This window comes from Polyodon spathula, chromosome 20, assembly GCF_017654505.1.
Source record: "Polyodon spathula isolate WHYD16114869_AA chromosome 20, ASM1765450v1, whole genome shotgun sequence".
Taxonomy (NCBI): Eukaryota; Metazoa; Chordata; class Actinopteri; order Acipenseriformes; family Polyodontidae; genus Polyodon; species Polyodon spathula.
This window is the reverse complement of record NC_054553.1, coordinates 30,408,627-30,430,324: the sequence shown is the minus strand read 5'-3', so window position 1 is coordinate 30,430,324 and position 21,698 is coordinate 30,408,627. Positions and strand designations below refer to the sequence as shown.

Below are 21,698 nucleotides of genomic sequence, written 5' to 3'. Positions count from 1 at the left end.
CTCCCCTAGTTAAATGTACTGCATGATCAGCACGCATTGAAAACATTTGCTTGTGATTCATTAATGGAAATGCTGCATTTAGAAAAGCTACTCAAACTCTCAAGTAGAGCCTAGCCCCACCCATGCTATGGAGTTCTGTTGGCAGGTGAAATCCTGGCCCTGCATTCCAGCCATGCCAGCCCCAAGCTCTTCATGAGCCATGCATACTGTATGCCCCATCCCCCCCAGCACTCAGAGTGCTGGCAGCATCTTGCAAGCTAGGAATGAGAACGCACCCAGACAGTGCACACTGAGACACACTGAGCCGCGCTGCCAGGTGCTCATGTATGTCTCTATGTGGGAGCGGTAGTCTGGCTATATTCTTTCAGCCTGTCCAGACTCTGATGACAGAGGGATGACAGAGTCAGTGGTGGCAGCTGCTTAAGAATTATATGGCAGCTAGTTTTAGTGACAGCGTTTTCTTAGAAAAATGTGAAAGGATTTCTTCAAAAATTCAATCATTGGAAGTTGTCTTTTTTTTTTTTCTTGTTTTAATACATGTTTTATTATTATTAAAATATGAGTGTCACTTGACAGGTTTATTGGTTTTAGGTGATCTTGTTGATATGAATATTTCTTTTTGATCCACTCTTAATGGTAGTGAAATGGAAAAAGACATTAAACAGGGGAAATTAGAGTCTGGTTTTCAAGTTAAAAGGACAATTGTGCACACTGAGGTTGGGTCTGTAAGGACGCCTTTGAACTGAGTATTTGATTTGAGTGTGTGTGATCTGACATGGAGTTTAGCCTGGCTTAAACTAATTAGGAGACAATGTTCAGAAAACATACAGCAATATTATAGCTGAATGGAAAGCTGTGACTGTGCTGAGATTCATGGAGCTCAGAGCTGAAGACACTTGGAGCTGAGCTCTGGTGATGACAAGCTTGTGGTCCAGTGTTTCTGCATATCTCCACAGCCTCATGTAAATGCTGCATGATCTTACAATACTGTACCACACAAGGTAGTTGCCTGTCTTTACCTCTGAATTCAAAGACAGAGACGAGTCAGACCGTATGGATTAGAAAACTGTAAAAATACTGATAAGATATTTAGGAATATAATGTAACTTAAACATAAACCGTGTGCGTGACGTGCTTCAGTGCCAGGCTTGGGTTACATCTCTTATAATGCACGCCTCTTGTGATCATTGCTTCTGTGTACTGTGAAACAAGGTGAACCTCTATTTTCTTTTGAAATTCATGGTTAGTTGCATATTTGCAGCTGAGGCACATCATTGTAATAGACCAGCACCCCTCCCCATGTGTGTGAGTATGCTTTGATCCTCTGTTAAAGAACTGAATGGTTAGAGATAAGTGCAGAATGGAGCCCGGACACTTTGCACCTGCAGGCCCTGGATTCCATTCATTCCACCGGTGAGGCTCCCGCGATTCAAATGAGAAGCGCTTTCTTTATGAGAGACTGCGTGTGTTGAGGCTCCCTCAGTTCAAATGAGAAGCGCTTTCTTTATGAGAGTCTGCATGTGTTGAGGCTCCCTCAATTCAAATGAGAAGCGCTTTCTTTATGAGAGTCTGCATGTGTTGAGGCTCCCTCGATTCAAATGAGAAGCGCTTTCTTTATGAGAGTCTGCGTGTGTTGAGGCTCCCTCAGTTCAAATGAGAAGCGCTTTCTTTATGAGAGTCTGCATGTGTTGAGGCTCCCTCAATTCAAATGAGAAGCGCTTTCTTTATGAGAGTCTGCATGTGTTGAGGCTCCCTCAATTCAAATGAGAAGCGCTTTCTTTATGAGAGTCTGCATGTGTTGAGGCTCCCTCAATTCAAATGAGAAGCGCTTTCTTTATGAGAGACTGCGTGTGTTGAGGCTCCCTCAGTTCAAATGAGAAGCGCTTTCTTTATGAGAGACTGCGTGTGTTGAGGCTCCCTCAATTCAAATGAGAAGCGCTTTCTTTATGAGAGACTGCGTGTGTTGAGGCTCCCTCAATTCAAATGAGAAGCGCTTTCTTTATGAGAGTCTGCATGTGTTGAGGCTCCCTCAATTCAAATGAGAAGCGCTTTCTTTATGAGAGTCTGCATGTGTTGAGGCTCCCTCAATTCAAATGAGAAGCGCTTTCTTTATGAGAGTCTGCATGTGTTGAGGCTCCCTCAATTCAAATGAGAAGCGCTTTCTTTATGAGAGTCTGCATGTGTTGAGGCTCCCTCAATTCAAATGAGAAGCGCTTTCTTTATGAGAGTCTGCATGTGTTGAGGCTCCCTCAGTTCAAATGAGAAGCGCTTTCTTTATGAGAGTCTGCATGTGTTGAGGCTCCCTCAGTTCAAATGAGAAGCGCTTTCTTTATGAGAGTCTGCATGTGTTGAGGCTCCCTCAATTCAAATGAGAAGCGCTTTCTTTATGAGAGACTGCATGTGTTGAGGCTCCCTCAAACCAAATGAGAAGCGCTTTCTTTGTAAGAAATTGTATGTGTGTTCCACTGTGACCGCTTGTATGATAGATTTAGGATGACTGGTACTTCAGGGAAGACTGTACAGTGTGCCCTGAGACCTGAATTAAATCTTCTTTCTCCATGCTAGGGCACTGCCGTGACTTCACCAGCAACGCATGAACGATTTCATTTAGCTCTACAATGACAAAGTAAAAAAAAAAAAAAAAAGAGTTAATTGCAATCCAGAATCTGTGGAGGTTTGGCACAAAGCTGGGGTTACACAGTTCATTTCATCAGTTATTAGTCAAATCAGCATGTCGTAAATTAACTGTCTCGTCATTTTCAATATTATAAGATTGCAGAACAACTGGAGCTTTACAGAAGTTTTAATATTTCAAGCTGGTGTTGATTTGATTGAACGATACCGTACAGATGGGCATTATTGTTGCTGTTTGAATACCTGTACACTTAAAAATAATGCTAAGGGTTTAGAGTTATTTTTGTGTGTTTGGTTATTTAGTCCGGGACAATTTGAAGCTCAGGGAAGATATGCCAGAGCAGCCAAGAGATGCGTTAAACTGATGCTTCTTGCACACTTCCGAAAAACCCAGAGACTCTTCATTCAGACTTGAGAGTACAAAACCACCATCTCCCTCTCTCTAAAGAGGTGCATTAAACTGCTGCTTCATGCACACCCCAAGAAACCCAGAGACTCTTCATTCAGACTTGAGAGTACAAAACCATTATCTTCACTCTCACTCAAGAGGTGTGAGTGTTTCTTTGATGATTCAGTTTACTCATGAAAAGACAGGGAATTGGCTTTTTACTTAACACTTGGAAACAATAAACATGAATAAATTACACTGTAAAAAGATACAGGTACAATATAATAAGAAATACAGAATACAGAATGGCACGACACAGCAACAGAAAGAACACCCCCGATTTCATTTATACGAAGGTGTGTGATGGTCTTCTCTACCAGCTGACCAGTACATCACAGTGTGCAATAAATTACAGTAACAATTACAAAATAAAAAGAAGAAACCGAAGATGTTAACTTTGAACTTGAAGAAGTTAAATGTTATTTTTCTAAGACAGCTGTAGGATTAAAGAGATCAGGTGTGTTACTTGTAATTGTACAAGCATTCTCTACACGTCCTGCGTGGCACATTGCTCCTGGAATAACACTTCATATACATCGGTTAGTATTTCTTTTTAAAGTTAACCCTACAGTAAAACAGAATTGATAAAAATAATAATACAAAATAAAAGTTGGGATTTCTAATTCATTTTCTCTCTTCAAATGCAACCCTCTCTGTTTTTGACTGAGCTTTGTCTTCTTCTTGTAAGTACAAGTCTCATAAGTACAGTCAATTAAAACCACTGCCCTGCAATCTGTTTCAGTTCTGTGAACGATTCCAGTATTTGCAATTCAATATCTTCTTTATCCCTCATAAGAGACTGGTTACTCACTCCCAAGATGTTTTGTAATTAAATAACGAAAAGCAAGCATGCTCAGTGATCGTGTATCGGTGCGTGACAACCCTGATGCTGTGTGCTAGTTCTTAAGATAGTTCTTAACTGCGGACAGTTCTGTTAACTACTGCACGTCTTTCATTCTACTTCGCAGCCTATTAGCCTCTGATCAAACTTCCAGCCCCGTCTACATGTGCTCCTTCACTCTCGGGAGTTCTGTGCTCTTTATTGTCCTTCTCTGATCTTTGCCTACCACCCTAACTCAGGAAAGACGTTGAATTCAGCACACAATTGAAATTAACCAAACATGCTAAACTTGTCTTAGACGGCTGATCTTCGAGTTGAATTTATGAGAGGTTTGTGTCACAAAAAATAAAATGGAAATGGTAATTTTAGGCAGCGGTCCTAAAAACATAAATGCGCAACCTCTGCCTACTACAGGTAGCTCTCACATCATGAGTCATGTTACACGTGGGAGGATGATGTCATGCTGAAATGTAGCGCTGCACTGGTGCCACACAGGACAAACAAGCCCGGCGAGGATGTGATGCAGCGATCAGTGAGGGGGGAAAAGGTTAGTACAGTATGTTCCAGCTACATCTTCATTAGCCCCAGCTTATACTGTGCAACTTGTATACCTTCAGACAGTGTAGCGTTTGAAAGAGACATCCTAAAACAAACAGTAGAGATACAATAAAAAGGGGTGGGGGGGGGGGGTGCGGCGAAGAAGGGAAAGAAAATCACTGCTGCTGCCAGTTCTGAGATATATTGCTACAAAGTCTTGCTTTTGAAATCTTAAGCTTTCTTTCACTATTAAAGTGCTATTAAAAATGGCAGTGACAATGATTTCCTGTACTTTTACATTTGAACACCAGCGCACAGGCTCCTGGTCCCTTGTGAACCTCCCTTGTGTTCATTTATCAAGATTCTTTAATAAGATTTGTTGGATGCAGAAGCTCTGATCAGGCAATCCTACACTACAGTATCCACACCACAAACCTGCGAGTCTCCCTGTCCATCTGTTACAGAACCACACAGAAAACCAGGCTTATAATACAATCTGCTCATACAGGCGTGGTCCGTCTGTTGCCCCCGTCCTTGTGGTCCGGCTGGAAGCAGTTGTGAACCTGCAGGAAGTCCTGCTCCGGGTTGCACAAGGCTGCTGTAGAAGCCTTCAGGGGGTCCCTGGGAAGGGTATACATGGAGATCTCAGTCCTGGGCATCGAGCGAAGCATCTTCATCCCCGCGGGAGAGACCTCTCTGGAGGGGGAGGGCTCTGTGGACCGGGAACTGGAGCGCGAGCGTCTCCGGCGGTATCTGTAGCTCGGCATGTGGGAGTAGGGCGAGGAGGAGGAGCAGGTGGTCCTGATGAACTCGCGGCGCGCCTGGAAGCGGACCTCCTTGTTCTTTTCGATGTAGATGTTCACGGCCAGCACCCCAATGGTTTTGGCCACAATGAAGGACAGAGCCCCGAAGTAGAAGGACCAGCCATAGTTGTACTGGTTTTTCTTGTCCTGGTCCTTCTTGTCGCTGGGGTCCCCCGCGTTGCTGGAGATGTAGACGATGATCCCGATGATATTGCTGAGGCCTGCGGGGAAGAGAAGCATAGGGTTAGGGGCCCATTTTAATGCTCTTAGCAGTGTGGCTGCTACTCCATACCGCCCATGTTCAATTTAGAAGCCCTAAGACTTCTTACTGAACTAATTTCACTGAGTATTTCTATTAGGTACAGTGCCCTCTTCACAGAATTTAACTAGTGAGTCATTTAAAGAATAAAATGTGGCTTGACATTCACGGAATTGTTGCACGCTTACAAACAGCAGGGAAACTTTTCTGGAATACCAAATGTTATTTGCAAGGCTTTGTTTAAACTTCACAAAACCTGAAAATTGCCCAAATCCAATCATACATCTGACAGCCAGCTTCAGAACGAATTATGATTGGATCTGGGCAGTTTTCATTTTTGCGAAGTTTATCTAGAGTGAATGAAAATCTTGACTGGCTTTTGATACCTCTCCTCTTTTGGTGGCTATTCCATACATTTCTTTTCGTTCCCCACAGAGACCACAGCTGTCTGTTCAGTTCTTTAGCAGGCAGAATGCCTTCGTCTTAACTCAGTCAGAGCTGGGTGCTACCACTCCAGATCTTGTAGGAATTTAAAGTATCTTCAGCCTGGAGCTGGATCAAGTGTTTCCCTCTTGGCTACGCTTATTCATCCTTATTGTTCATTGGCCCGACATTCTGGTTTATTTCATCGGCTCAAATTACTTTGAAGTCTGGAGCTATCTTAAGTTACCTAATTTTGCTCTGCAAAAATTATTTGATGTTAAAAAACTAAATCAGCGTACTGCAAAGGATCAGGAGGCTTTTTGTGTTTGCCATTCTGTGCAGTGGACGTCTTTCATGATAGTATTCTGAACCAAGGCAGGGATACGGTGCATGATGTTTGAACAGTTTTAGCTATATAGTAATAGAAATAGCATGGACACTGTCTGAGCTTTGTAGCTTTAGTTTTATTTATATTGAGCTTGAGTTCTATTGATTTCTCACTGATGTTGGTGACGATGAAAGACTACTAGCACATCGTGTTAGAGGGTTTCTGCCAGTTTCATATGTTCTGACAGATCAGTCCTAGTGACTACAAATTTTGTAGAGGCTACAGATCCATAAATATACTCTTGATTCTATTTTCAGTTTTACCGAACTAAAGAATTTATTTTCGACAGCGTTTTCTTTCGACCTTTGATTAACCATTTTTTAAAAGGAGGAAAAGCAATCCCTCTATTTTACCAAAACTTGAACCAATAATTCAAGGATTCACTCTGAAGCTGTTTGCTTCATATCTTGTAACACTGACATTGACTTTTCCAGTTAATAAAAGATTGGACTCACTCTTGGCATGGTCGTATCTGCCCCGTCTCTCACCTGTGTCCATGGTGTGTGTCCTTGGTTCTCTGACCACAAACCCAGATAAATAGGCTGGCTTCGATAACATTAGAAAGCCAGAAAGTCTGGACACCGTGGCGTGAGAATGAACTACCTGAGTATGACCATGGTTTGACACTGATACTGGTGAAGGGGTTCCTGGAACAAAGCTCAGAATGGAACCATGCTGATCTGCTGCATCCAGCTCGTCTCCTACCTGCTGCTACAAACAGAATCCCGGCACTGAGGATGATGTTGTTTTTACTGCTGTAGATTCTCCCGGCCCCCACACAGAGACCCCCCAGCAGCAACAGGATGGTACTGAGGATGGGGAAGATACTGGAGGCTCGCACTATACCTGCAAAACATAAACACTGCCCTTCACCTGCGGCTTTGTGACCACACAGATGCTTAAGAAAAGTCTTTTTTTTTAATGTTCCCAGTGTTTTAGAAGCTACTATGTCACCTCGTAGGCCATTCCATGCATTTGTAATTCTCTGCATTAATAAATGCTTTCAACCTTCCGATCTGAACGTACTTTCTCATCTTCCATATATGCCCTCTTGTTCTACTCTCTGTGCTAAAAGCTGTGTCTTGGGTTAAATTTACCATTTATGATTCAATAGCTACCCCCTTGTGTAACCTGCCCATTTTCATTTGCAAACAGTTAAACAATGAGAAAGAATGAAGTAAAGGATAAGAAAAGTACGTACGTAGAAGATACTCTGAGCTGTCTGTATCATAGTCATCGTCATCTGGAAAGTGGTTGATTCTGTAACAGCTCCCTTTGTTAATACCTGGAATAGAACAGTGTCGTGAAGAGGAGAAAGTGCAGCCCTCTCTCACCGAGCTCGTGTTTAAGGGTCTGGTCTCTCCAGTAATACATTGCCACAGCACTCAGCAGGGTTCAGTTCTTCCTGTCACATGTCCTCGAGATGCCATTCCATCTCAAAAAAACACCTTGCAAACAGACAAGAGTTGCCATGGCAACCCTAAACCAGCCCAGAGACAGCGGAATACAATTTCTGCGAGTTAACATATGGGCTAAGTTACTAAGGAAAGGTGCAGACATCAGAGACCCTAGTATGGAAGCAAGTGCAAAGCCAAAGGCAAATTCTCTGGGGGGTTAAAAGACAATTGCATTTGTTAGAGCCAGGTTAGGTTTTGAGTTAGTTCTGTTGGTTGTTATACTGCTTCAGAATAGGAATATTAATGGCATGTAATTCAGTTTAGAATGAAAGAGCATGAGAGGAGACAGAGGGTGCATCAGGGGAGCCTGGCTGGGGGTCCTGTCACTGTTTCTTTGGTGTTGCTTCGATCTGGCTTATATTAACTGGGCAATAATTAACCGTCTCAATGATTGCTATGAAGTAATGAGTATCTTTAACATGACCCTAACCCTAATTAACCAGATTCCAGCGAAGCTGAGAGAATAACAGGGTATTACCATAATAATTGATCTGTAATTACTGTCTATCGCCTGGTGACTGAAAAACCACACAACAAGCAGGAGCTTACCATATTTACATCCATATTGTATGCTGGCTGCATTTAATATAAACATTAAAAAGGGAAACTAGTGAAATTATTTGATAAACCTTTCCACGAGAGGTCTTGGGCGATGTCTTTATTATTCCTGATGGAAACGTAGGGATGCTACTGCTGGTTATACATACGATTGTCGCTGAAAGGTTTTTGGCAGGGAATTAATTACTTTTTTTATTGTTTGTTTTTTTCTCAAGTGCCAAATCACTCTTCTGGCAGTAAGCAGTACCTGCTTGGGGCACCACAGCTCAACTCACTCCAGTCCCAAAGGAATGTCTTCCATAAAGGAGTGAGTTTGGAATTAGAATGTAAAATAAAGATAGAATCTTCAGGTGATCAGAAATGTTCTGCATTCTGGAACTGGTACCAAAATGGTTTCAAACCAGAAAATGATTCAGTATCAAATACAAAATGTTGACTATAACTTGTGTTTCTTTCAGAACTTCACATTTCAGACCAATATATAAGGAGTGGAAGTGAACAACGGGTAAGATTTATAAAAGGATTTTGTGAGGAACAATTGCTATTGGTATTCTAACTCTATTTCTGCTTTAATACCAACCTAGTTAAACAAGCAGAAGGGTGTATTGCTCTCTCCTTTCTTTCTTTCTTTTTCCAATTGAATCATGTACCAGTGCTTGCATGGCTGGTTCTGGTCCTGTTAGCTAAGCTGCCAGATCCCTAGACAGATGTTATGTGTGCTTTGCATGGGCAACTCATAGTTCACCAACAAAGCCTGCCTAGTGAGGAGGCAGAGCAGTGGAAGGGCTCAGACAAGGCCTGTCTGCCAGCAGAGTTCATTGCAGACTGCATCCTCTCCATGGCAACCCGGACTGTGTTCCAGGAATCACAGCTCCATAATGTCTCCAAGGATGCTTTGACATCTTCATTGTTGTTTGGCTCCCATACAGGCTCCCATCCCCCCACCCCATCTACCACCATGATAACAAGGTAGAAAATAGTCTTCAGTGAGGGGTTTATACAGAGCAGGAGAGGGTCAAGGAATGCTATGAACAGAGGATTAAAGCTTGATAAAAATGTCTATATTAAAAAATAATGACATCAGTCATTTGTGTAGGTTTGGATATGGAAGCACCTGCCAACCAGACACAATATCACTATAGCAACGATCTCTTGTCTTGACCATAGTAATTTGCAACAGGGAGATGTAGTTTTTATATATTACAGAACACCTGCCAGGGAATTCCATTTATAAAACAAATGAATCCAACAAACGAGTGATGGCCCATTTAAATGTTTGCAATGTATTTATTCTATATATATATATATATATATATATATATATATATATATATATATATATATATATATATATATATAATATATTATATTTATAAAGAAAACTAAAAAAAATGACCACGTTCATGCATTTGGTGTATTTTTTATATCTTGGGTTGGGGAAAAACGTAGACAGTCTACTGAAGTTGTGTTTCTGTCTGTGTTATGTAGCTGTGACCGAGATGTGTAGTTAATTTGTGCTAACTAAGGTTGGTCATCCTGTACTCTTTAAGTGCTTTATAGGCAACAAAACATTCTGTTGAAAAAAAAAAAAAAAAAAAAACGTTTCAACTTTGCATTTCACACATATTAGACTGGTGAAACTGTTACACTGTGAAGCCTCTATGAACCTGTAATGTTATTTAACTGTGTGCCTTTATCTCAGCCCAACTGTTTCCAAGTGTATCCCACTCTCCGGATATTAACGTTCAGCACCACGCTCTATGGACAGCGACCTGACCGGAATTCGGTTCTAACGCGGTCGTCCTGCTGTCAATAAAGTGTTGAAAAGGCACCTTTCAAACGGGAATCATCACGGGCACTGATCGAGTTCTCCTCACTGGAGCCAATATTCATTCCAGGGCATGTTCTGAACCTCCCGATCCACACCCAGCCCGTGTTTGTGTTCGGACTTTTCTCCGTGTCCCTTTCACAAGCGCTGTACACTCAAAACCATTGTGTGTGTGTGTGTTTTAAATGATTACAAACTTAATATTGGTGAGCGATTCGTTAAACCTCATTTATTTTAAATATGTTGCGCATCGCCTATCCAAGAATATATTTCGATGGTGTTTTCCATCTTAAAAGACTGTCTTACTTCAACAGGGACACTCCTTTGTTTATTAAGTTATTAACTGTGATTAAAGTCTGCCGGCTCCGGAGACGATCTTTAGATTAGGCTTCTGGTTTACTTCGCTGTAAAGTATCCAGCGGTACTATTTGAACTGCGTTGAGACTGTGCAGCTTTGAAATGTTAGGTTTTCATATATACTTATATGTGGCCAGTAAGTACGCGCCACTAAACACCAGCCAGACTCGTTATAGGTAGGGATTCCTGTGATTCACTGAAATAACGCCTTAGAAGGTATTACAAGAGGTATGAGATATTGTCTAACTGAACCACATCTTTGCTCTTGTTGCATCCTAATATAGTCTGAATGGAGGATAGGTCACAACAACAACCCCCCCCCCCCTTTTGATAACCCCTCCCATATATAATGTTGTTTCTAGACCTGTCTATATTTATACCTATTCATGGTTTCCATAGCAATTTCAGCGATGCAGTTGCCAAGCAACTGCATCAAATACAATAAAGACCCAAACGAGAGCTAGGATTTCGACTGTATATCTTCTGTCTTAAAATGTGTTCAAAATCACCCCCCATTTATGTTTGTGTCAGGATTTCACTCAACATGGTGCGATTTTTCCGTTTTTGCAATGTTTATACTATTTAATTTCTGCCTACATTTAAATAGCAAACACACTATTCAACCCCACGAATTAATCATTAATGCCAGTACAGTTCTAGCCCCTTTTTCTGAATCAACATTTTGCGTGTGTAGCTTCTCTACTACTTGTACATTAGCAAACTCTTTTAGAACATATTGAAAGGCTGATTTTCTTCTCAATCTCGTTTTTTTTTTGGTTTCGTTTCGCGCTACAGTGTCATTTCTGCTACCTGCCCGTCTCCCTGCTGGCGCTCATTCACAAACAAAACCCGTCTGTGTCGAACCAAGCGCTTTGTTTCTGCCATCCTTTATCAACTACTCCCTATAGCTACTAATTAACTTTACCCTAACCCTAAACATACTCCTAGTTAACTTCACCATCCACGGTCGTGTTCAATAATACACACAACTATCCACTTATTCTACCGAGTGCCTCTTTTGTCATGAAAAGCGGTTTTAAAGAATACCTTCTATGCAGCAGACTCTCCACAGCCCAGAGTGCGTTAGATCTCCTTTGGCTTTCTTGGGTTGAGTTTCATCCGTGGTGATGTTGGTAGCATTGCAGATATGCGCCCTTGAGTAGAGCCAGTAATCCGTGCCAATGGCGATGGTCATTAGGCTGAAAGCCGCGAAGGCCCCCACGGTGGTAAGCAAAATCTGAACTCCACGATCACACCACGCCATGGTACTTCATAATAATTCAAACCCCAACTACACACGAAACAGACCCGATTTATTATTATTATTATTATTATTATTATTATTATTATTATTATTATTACTGTCACTCTTGTTCAGGCATTCTTCCAAAGCGCACGACCCTGTGAAGTTCCATCACTGAACTATCCACCCCCCGCCCCCCTCCACCACTGCTAGCCAGACTCGGAAAAGAACTGTCCTGTTTGCGCTTTGTGAAAACTACCATCCAAATCGGTCTAGAAAGCAGCTTTCTTGAGTGAGGCTTTCTTCTGCTAGTTTCTTTTCTCCTCTTTTGAACCTCACTTCATTACTTCCAGTTGTTGATTTTCAGCTCCAAACTGTCTTCGCAAACTCAGAGGTGGGTTCGATTCGGAATGCGCTTCAGCTCCTCCCACGATAACTCCACCTTCCCAGCCAGTATCCAATGGGAAACAATCATGTAAATACTCGGGTCTATCTACGTGGAGCCGGAGAGGAGAATGCATTAGTAAGAAGTGTGCTAAGAAGCCGAGACGCTTTTCAGTGTCTGGAGAACCTGGAGAGGAACGGGAGATATGCGTGATTGATGCGCCAAGCTGCATGCACCGTGTTCACTAAAAACAGTTCTTGAACTCAGGCTACGCATTTGGGAGGAGTGGCGGTTAGCTGTTGCATACTAGCTGTGCAGGCTTACGCTAAGTGTTGCCCCTTGTTGACCGCTTCGCCGCTTTTCAGTGCTGGAAAAACAGCCACCGGGGGGATGTGAAGACGGAGCACTTTTGGAAACAGCACTCGACATTCGAGTTGCCCATAGAAATGCTTCAATACACCCTCAGAGACAAGGGAAGAATCCGTTTAATTCCAAAGCAATACCACACCATCAAATTCTATTTAAACTAATATATGAAGTACAAATGAAATGTATAGCCTACCTACACATATATAAAACTCACACTAAATTCCGTGGCTCTCAAATATGACCTGTCAATGCAATGCCTAACTTATATATATAGCTGCATATCTCTATTGCAAGTCTGTGCACAAAGATGAGGCAGATAGGACAGATTGATATGAATAATAGAAATAACCTTAATATTGACATGTTTTTGTTTCCATTTTTTTAAATCGATGTAAACGTTGTTGAATGTTATTGAAAAAATGATGTACCTTTTAATAATACTGAAATATACACTAGAATGAATCTACAAATGAAGTTTAAGTCAATTTTAGGTAAATATACCGTCCAGACATCACTATATTTGAAGCGCTCATTTGGTTCATTTAATGACAGGCTCTAGTCTTGACAATGTTATGACAATTGTTCTAAATTATATACACACACAGAGACATTGGGCCAGTTTACCCCTTCTCTTCCCTTAGCGGTTAGGTGCTAATTCTGGATTAGTCGTCCCTTAGGCGCTTCTGCTGATAGAGAGGCGTGAAAATTGAGATTCAGCCATTTCGGTGTAATTAGAACATGACCCAGAGCATGTATCTCTGTATTACTCGCAGATCCAATAAACATCACTGGCTTGTAAAACCACAGAACAGTGGAGTTAACCAATAGATAATCCACAGTAAAATCACGTCAAGTATGATAAAAACCAAATCATTTAACAAACAAACAAAACAAAACTGATCAACTTTAATACACCGTAAATCACATGTTTTAAAGAAACAGCCTTTGATCTTGTGCAACACATCTTCGTGTGGATTTTCTACACACCTGGATGTTTATTTTAATAACATGTCTAAGGTTCTTCTATTTTGTTTGAAATCTGTTGCATATGATTGTGTTAAATGTAGACATTCGGTTTTGCAGGGTAGCAACAAAAACACAACCCGCTTGATTTTAAAGGGATGAATATTAAACCCATTCATTATTCAGATAGTTCATGTTGATCAAAGGAATGTGGAATATAGGCAGACCGTAACTAGATTCATGCGGATTCCTAGCCTTATTAGTTTAACGAGTTCTCAGGAACCCTTTTTCATTTAATCAAAAAGAATGCTAAAAAAAGTAAATTAATAATTACATAAATAGTGGTCTACTTACACACTCTTGCAGGTAGAACTGTGGGATCAAAAGCGACCTACAACCAATACACCTAATAGGGTTTCAAAATCTCCACATGGTAGCTCGAGAAACTATTTAACATTGAAGCTCTTATTTTTCACTCAGGAGGACGTTGCAAGACAGACACGCCTTGGAGTCTGGCTGATCTTTTCCTTTCAAATTAAAGTTCTAAGCGGTGTTAATTCCGGACTGAACACTTTTTGGTAAATCCTATCGTAAGCAGAGGCATTTATGGGGGGTTGCATTTTGAGGACACCTGCCCGAGTTTTGGGTTGCTGCAGAGCATCGAGTGAAGATACTTGTGATTTATAATTGACTGGATTGCGCTTCTGGATGACTTTTGTATCGGCCTTATGTTAATTTAGAATCTTTCTTGAACATGAATAGGAAATGACTTGAAATGAAAGGGGACTGTGAGCAAACGAAGAGTTTTCGTCTATCGGTTTTGTTTGTTAGGGAATGCATGACTGTGGTTGATATTTTATTAATGTGGTTGCACAACATTTATGAATTGTAATTTTATTCTGGCTGTTTTGGTGCTGACTGTTTTTTTGAATAACGGTTTATCTGAAAAGCCACAATTTCTGTTTTTTTTTTTTCTGCAGCTCCCTATCTTGCATTCTTGGTCTGTAAAGCCCTAATTGTATTGTATTAGTTTCTGAGCCCATGCGATTCATCCTCAGTGATTTCTGTATTGCAGGCAGGCCAGACACAGCAGCTGATTAGATGTCCACTGGGGTTCTTCCAGCATTAGTTCACAGACCTCTGTTACAAGCAGGGCATGTTCTATATTTATTGAATGTTCTATATCTATTGAGAGGCTCTACTGGTTATTTCCTATGCCTAAAATATGTGTGGAGTGCATCCAATAGCTGCAGTGGATCAACGATTGCATTTGGGTCTCTGCTTGCTAACTACAGTAAAGACATCTACTGCTGCCCCCAATTGTGATTTATAGCAGCTTGCAGTTTCTCATTATAAAAGCATATCAGGCTTGTATATTGAAAGTGTGGACTGGAAATCACTAAACAGTCATCTGGAATGAAGAAGGCTCTCATTTTCTCATTCGATGGTAAATCATTTTCTTGAGCTGCCTTGATTGCTCTCGCATAATGAAAGCTGCGCACAGGCCCCTCGTCATCAAGTCACCAGCTTACAGTCAGCTGCTGAAAAATGTTAAGAGTGCACTTCCCTTGGTAACTAGCAGAAATTTACATAACCAAGATAATGATGCCTTGTAACCATTACTTACCTACAGTCTGAATTCTTTTTTTTAATGATTTTTTTTACCATAATCCACTCTGCAATCATGCATGTATACATTGGAAAGAAAGAAAGAAAGAAAGAAAGACAGAAAGAAGAGCATGCTCTTGGTTTGAACTTGTATAAAATGAGTAGCTCTTATGTACATGTCTTTCAACACCAACTCAGGGTGTGTCTGTTGTGATCTCTCTCTCTCTCTCTCTCTCTCTCTCTCCTCTCTCTCTCTCTCTCTCTCTCTCTCTCTCTCTCTCTCTCTCACACACACACACACACCTTAGTTGCAAAAGTAATCTCAGGGCTTAAAGGAAAGAGCTACAAAGATAGGCTGAAAGAATTGATCTATTTAACCTGGAACAAAGAATTTTGAGGGACATGATTGAAGTCTTTAAAATCTTAAAAGGAGTTCACATAGTAACACAAACCATTTCTTTAAGCACAGTGCAGAAAACAGGACCAGAGGACATACCATTGGGAATTAATCATGTTGCTGAAGGGGACTCTTCTTCACACAGAGTGGTGAGGGGATGGAATGGATTACCTAGTCATGTTGCCGAAGGAGAATCTTCTTCACACAGTGGTGAGGGGATGGAATGGGCTATCTAGTCATGTCATTGAAGGAGACTCTTCTTCTCATAGAGTGGTGAGGGGATGGAATGGGTTACCTAGTCATGTTATTGAACTAGGTAACCTCTGTGACATGCGTGACCCACCCGCTTGATTATCATGCCATTCATTTAAGGAAAGTCACTTTGATTCAATCGCTAATGTAACTTTGTGACCTGCAAACTGCGTGTCCTTCATTGCTACTGCTAATGACATGTCATTTTGAGTTTCTTGATAAGAGGCTGTAGCTATACAAGGCTATTGCGCTGTGTGAGGAGAGAAACAGACCCGCTGTCCATCAGCTCCCTGTTCAAAGATACTTGTTTATTGTATTAACTGTGACAGCTCTCTAATGTGAGGTTAATTATGGCTGACTGGTAACTGTTGCATAGCAACCCTGGTTGACATCAATTAATAATGGAGGATCTCACTCTATAAGCAGGTACAAAGGATTGAAATGAACAGATGTCTTATTTAGCAAACCCAGATGTAACATCATGAGGTTCTTATATAAATGACCTCAGACAGCTGGTGGTTTTGTAAGTGCAGTTCCTGATGCAATAGTGTTTATTTTGTTTTATTTTTTTATTGCAGACCAAACGTCTGCTTATTGTTTGATGTGTGTTTTTATTTATTTAAAAGCCTGCGCTCAAGATCATTTTTATTTCTGTATTCAAACTGGATGCCAAATTGAATCTAAAAAGATGATTTTGATATTCAAAAGAACAGTATTACTTTACTCATGTAAAATAATGTGCTAATGATATAAAATAAATAATACAATAGCTTCTTGCAAAATAACTGACAAAGACTGCAAAAAGAATGCATTACAAACACACACAACAGGATCACTACTTGGCATTGATACACCAAATGCAAGGATCACTCTGCCCCCGGCGCCCTGCCCCCTGCGCCCTGCGGGCCCCCTGCCCCCGGGCCCTGCGCCCTGCGGCCCTGGCCCCGGGGGCCTGCCCCCGGCCCCCGGCCCCCGGCGCCCTGCCCCCTGCGACGGGCCCCCTGCCCCCTGCCCCCTGCGCACTGCGCCCTGCCCCCTGACGGGGCCCCTGCCCCCGGCGCCCTGCCCCAACTACTGATCCATTCTCTAAAGACAACGGGGGTGTTCAGCTCTATTATGAGTAGCATGTTATCTTCCTGTTGTGATGCATGCTGTAAGACTCTACTCCATGAACCTCTTTGGCTGGCAGGAGATTCATTTTTTAAAAGAACAAGATAAGATTACTTGGGAGGCATGGCTGTGATGGTATTTTAATTAGTTTGGGGGAATTCGGCATGATCTTCTGCACTTCTAGTGGAAGCAGACCCATGAACATCATTAAATACTGTGTCGTTAAAAAGAACAAATGTTGATGGTGTTGTGTGTCTCTTATTGCCTTATTGGAATAAGACACAGCCAGCATTATCTATCATTATTATGACGTTATCTTATTACACAATAGCTTTATGCACTGCTAACCTGTTAGCTTTGTAAGCATTATCGGTTGTAATTACTATGTATTTACATAGTAGTTCCTTAGTAAGTGCATGTGTAATGACAATGTTCTTATGCACAATTACAATGCACTTAATGTGTACATTTTTTTGCATGATAACATTGTAATTAGGTGCTATGACGCTATCGCTGTGAACCTGGAATAAGAAACACAGCAATACAAACAAACAATGCTTTTTATTTTTTTTCAGTGTTGGCTTTCCGTCTGTGTGTGCAGGGTATATGGAACAATATTGCACTAATAACGTCGTCACATATGGGGGGGAGAGAGGTGGTGTTTTTCTCCTTTTAAATAATGCAGTTGATGGGCTCAGGCACTATAGTGATGCAGGAGTGCTTTAATGCAATGCTCAGGGTACCACTGCTTCTGATCCTGAGTGGAAAGCCTGGCGTGAGGGATTGGAATTTAGAAAAGGTTATTTCCCCAGGGACTGTCTCACACAGGGGATTATTATTGATTTTTTAAATTGGTAATTTCTGATCAATTGACAGCACCCTCTCGTATAATAAATGCCTCTGAAATGATAATTTGATGGTGTTAGAAAGCTACAGGTCTAACAGGTACCAACAGCACACTTTTATTAGGAGCAGGATATACTGTACAGATATGCTAAGACTCGCTCCTTCTAAGATACACTGTACAGACCTGCGAAGCCTCGCTCCTTCTAAGTTACTCTGTACAGACATGCCAAGACTCGTTCCTTCTAAGATACCCCGTACAGACATGCCAAGACTCGCTCCTTCTAAGATACCCTGTGCAGACATGCCAAGACTCGCTCCTTCTAAGATACCCTGTACAGACATGAGAAGACTTGCTCCTTCTAAGATACACTGTACAGACATGCCAAGACTCACTCCTTCTAAGATACCCTGTACAGACATGCCAAGATTCACTCCTTCTAACATACTCTGTACAGACATGCCAAGACTCGCTCCTTCTAAGATACACTGTACAGACATGTCAAGACTCGCTCCTTCTAACATACTCTGTACAGACATGTCAAGACTCGCTCCTTCTAACATACTCTGTACAGACATGTCAAGACTCGCTCCTTCTAACATACTCTGTACAGACATGTCAAGACTCGCTCCTTCTAACATACTCTGTACAGACATGTCAAGACTCGCTCCTTCTAACATACTCTGTACAGACATGCCAAGACTCGCTCCTTCTAACATACTCTGTACAGACATGACAAGACTCGCTCCTTCTAACATACTCTGTACAGACATGCCAAGACTCGCTCCTTCTAACATACCCTGTACAGACATGCCAAGACTCGCTCCTTCTAAGATACCCTGTACAGACATGCCAAGACTCGCTCCTTCTAAGATACTCTGTACAGACATGCCAAGACTCGCTCCTTCTAACATACTCTGTACAGACATGCCAAGACTCGCTCCTTCTAACATACTCTGTACAGACATGCCAAGACTCGCTCCTTCTAAGATACCCTGTACAGACATGCCAAGACTCGCTCCTTCTAACATACTCTGTACAGACATGTCAAGACTCGCTCCTTCTAACATACTCTGTACAGACATGTCAAGACTCGCTCCTTCTAACATACTCTGTACAGACATGTCAAGACTCGCTCCTTCTAACATACTCTGTACAGACATGTCGAGACTCGCTCCTTCTAACATACCCTGTACAGACATGCCAAGACTCGCTCCTTCTAAGATACCCCGTACAGACATGCCAAGACTCGCTCCTTCTAAGATACACCGTACAGACATGAGAAGACTCGCTCCTTCTAACATACTCTGTACAGACATGCCAAGACTCGCTCCTTCTAAGATACCCCGTACAGACATGCCAAGACTCGCTCCTTCTAAGATACCCTGTACAGACATGAGAAGACTCGCTCCTTCTAAGATACACTGTACAGACATGCCAAGACTCGCTCCTTCTAAGATACCCTGTACAGACATGCCAAGACTCGCTCCTTCTAACATACTCTGTACAGACATGCCAAGACTCGCTCCTTCTAACATACTCTGTACAGACATGTCGAGACTCGCTCCTTCTAACATACTCTGTACAGACATGCCAAGACTCGCTCCTTCTAAGATACACTGTACAGACATGTCAAGACTCGCTCCTTCTAACATACTCTGTACAGACATGTCAAGACTCGCTCCTTCTAACATACTCTGTACAGACATGTCGAGACTCGCTCCTTCTAACATACCCTGTACAGACATGCCAAGACTCGCTCCTTCTAAGATACCCCGTACAGACATGCCAAGACTCGCTCCTTCTAACATACTAAGATCTGTACAGACATGCCAAGACTCGCTCCTTCTAACATACTCTGTACAGACATGCCAAGACTCGCTCCTTCTAACATACTGTACAGACATGCCAAGACTCGCTACTTCTAACATACCCTGTACAGACATGAGAAGACTCGCTCCTTCTAACATACTCTGTACAGACATGTCGAGACTCGCTCCTTCTAACATACCCTGTACAGACATGCCAAGACTCGCTCCTTCTAACATACTCTGTACAGACATGCCAAGACTCGCTCCTTCTAAGATACTCTGTACAGACATGTCAGATTCCAGATATGATTACTGATGGTATTTCTGATGGTGACAGGACTCTACTGTATCTCATCTTGTTCTTATTGATCAGAATGGCATGCCTTCAACACCGGTTTACCTTTGAAACACCAAGAGCAGTGTGAACGTGCTTAGGCTCCAGCCCAGTCCGCGGTCACAGGGGAACAGTCTGTGCGCCGCATTTCGCAGGCCGGCCTGAGCTCCAACATTCTCACTGTGTTGAGTGGCTGCCTCAAAAGACGCTTTTTAGAAAAGACTGAATAGACTTTTACCTCGACTTTGCAATTAGATCAAAAGTTTGAAGAACAAGAGCAAATGCATTAGAGAGAGACAAAGGACAAAGAACAAGACAGGTCCAGCCCCCCCATGGGGGGGGGGGGGGGGGGGCTGTCAGCTGTGTAAATGAACACGAATGAGTCTGTATTTTATTCATTTAATAACAGCGACATCCAGAGACAAAGATTGCTCTTTCTATTTATTTAAGAATAAATTACACTGACCAGAGAGACATGTTATCCCGATACAAGAAGAGAGCATCAAATAAAAACCATTCCGCTTCTTTGATGTCAGTGATGATAGGGAGTCTAGACGAGGCATGCAAAGGGAACTGCAGACGTGTGATAACAGAATACAAAAAAACAGGCCTTGGTTGAGGAAAGTGTGCCCTTGGAGTCTTGAACTTTCATTTTAATAAGTTCACAAGCAGGAAACTACCACTGGGATGGTGAGATGAAACCCAGTCCTGCCATCAAAAAATCCATGCAGCTCTGCTTAGGAGAGGTGAGGGAAAGTCTGGTGCACCTTTAAGTGAGCGTCCTCGCTCCAGAAATCCAAATGCCTCATTCGTGGAGCATTAATCGTTCCAGCACATGAAATATTTATAGTATTCCCACTGGAAGTGATTTCATATTCTGTTTACTCACCTTTTTATTATTTCAAAATTTGGAAAATGCAAATGTAGATTTTGATGTTTGACAGATTGTCCCATTCCATGCTGTTAGGCCTTCTTTGTATGTAAATAGAAAGCTATTTGCCAGTGGTTAACACCCTCCACAGGGGTCCCTGTAGTGCTATTATTTGAAAAGTGCCCCTGTTTTAATGGGAATTGCATTTAAAGTATTCTTCTACAGTGTGTCTTCAATATTGGAGGCAATTAGATTCTCACTGTGTGCCTTATGATTTCAACAGTTTGGCTTGCCTTATACTAATAGAAAGGTTTCAATTAGATGTTGCTTTTAGTTTTACTGCCAGGATCAAGTACACTGAAATGGTTCTGTTTTTTTTTCAGATTTTATTTTGTTTTAAATGTGCTTGCCCTGCTTGAATGGTTTATCTGCTTTTGCTTTGATTTTAAAATGTTTTTTCTTGCTGCCTTCAGGACGCCCTTGATGTGTATCTATCATGGTTCTATCCTGGTTAAAGAAATACATTTGGAATTTGAATTTGAATATACTACCTATGAGTATTTTATTGTAATGTCTAAAGATGATTCACCACACCTCTGAGAGAAGCAATTATAAATGATGACATGTGTTTGTGTCCATGGTCTTGTCCTGTTACTCACTGAGAAAGATTTAACCTTTCAACTAATGATGACGTTTTAAAAATACTGACACAGCTGCTGGTATGTGAAACCATGAGCTGTCCAAACCTTCATTCCTCTATTCTAAGGTAACAAAGGCGACCCAGCAGCATACCAGCCAATCAAAATGCCTGTTAATCTCCAGGAGTTCTGCGGGCTAATGAAGCAGACTGGATAAGAGACTTCAGAATCGCAGCAAATCGGCCAATCAACTCAAGACTGTTTCTGAATTTAACGCCAGGACTCGAGGGCTTATGAACTACAGTATACGTTTAGCTTTTAATTACAAGCTTGTTATGGC

The 21,698-nt window shown here is 41.7% G+C and overlaps 1 protein-coding gene across 1 annotated transcript; it reads right to left on the bottom strand.

Moving 5' to 3' along the window:
* Positions 1 to 3,232: 3,232 nt before the first annotated feature.
* LOC121295554 (voltage-dependent calcium channel gamma-4 subunit-like) lies at positions 3,233 to 12,136 on the bottom strand. Its single transcript, XM_041220331.1, has 4 exons — positions 11,581 to 12,136; positions 7,535 to 7,618; positions 7,039 to 7,179; positions 3,233 to 5,484 (listed from the first exon to the last, which is right to left on the bottom strand). The coding sequence occupies exons 1-4, from the start codon at positions 11,795 to 11,797 to the stop codon at positions 4,961 to 4,963; spliced, it is 966 nt and encodes a 321-aa protein (XP_041076265.1). The 5' UTR covers positions 11,798 to 12,136; the 3' UTR covers positions 3,233 to 4,960.
* Positions 12,137 to 21,698: the final 9,562 nt, after the last annotated feature.

Bases quoted from the DNA above. Each gene is read 5' to 3' on its own strand.
- LOC121295554 (XM_041220331.1), bottom strand. From the start codon at position 11,797: ATGGCGTGGTGTGATCGTGGAGTTCAGATTTTGCTTACCACCGTGGGG. The intron at 7,619-11,580 runs GTATTCTTTAAA...GTTCTATTCCAG, and splicing joins GAGAGTCTGCTGCATAGAAG to GTATTAACAAAGGGAGCTGT. The intron at 7,180-7,534 runs GTACGTACTTTT...TATGTTTTGCAG, and splicing joins CAGCTCAGAGTATCTTCTAC to GTATAGTGCGAGCCTCCAGT.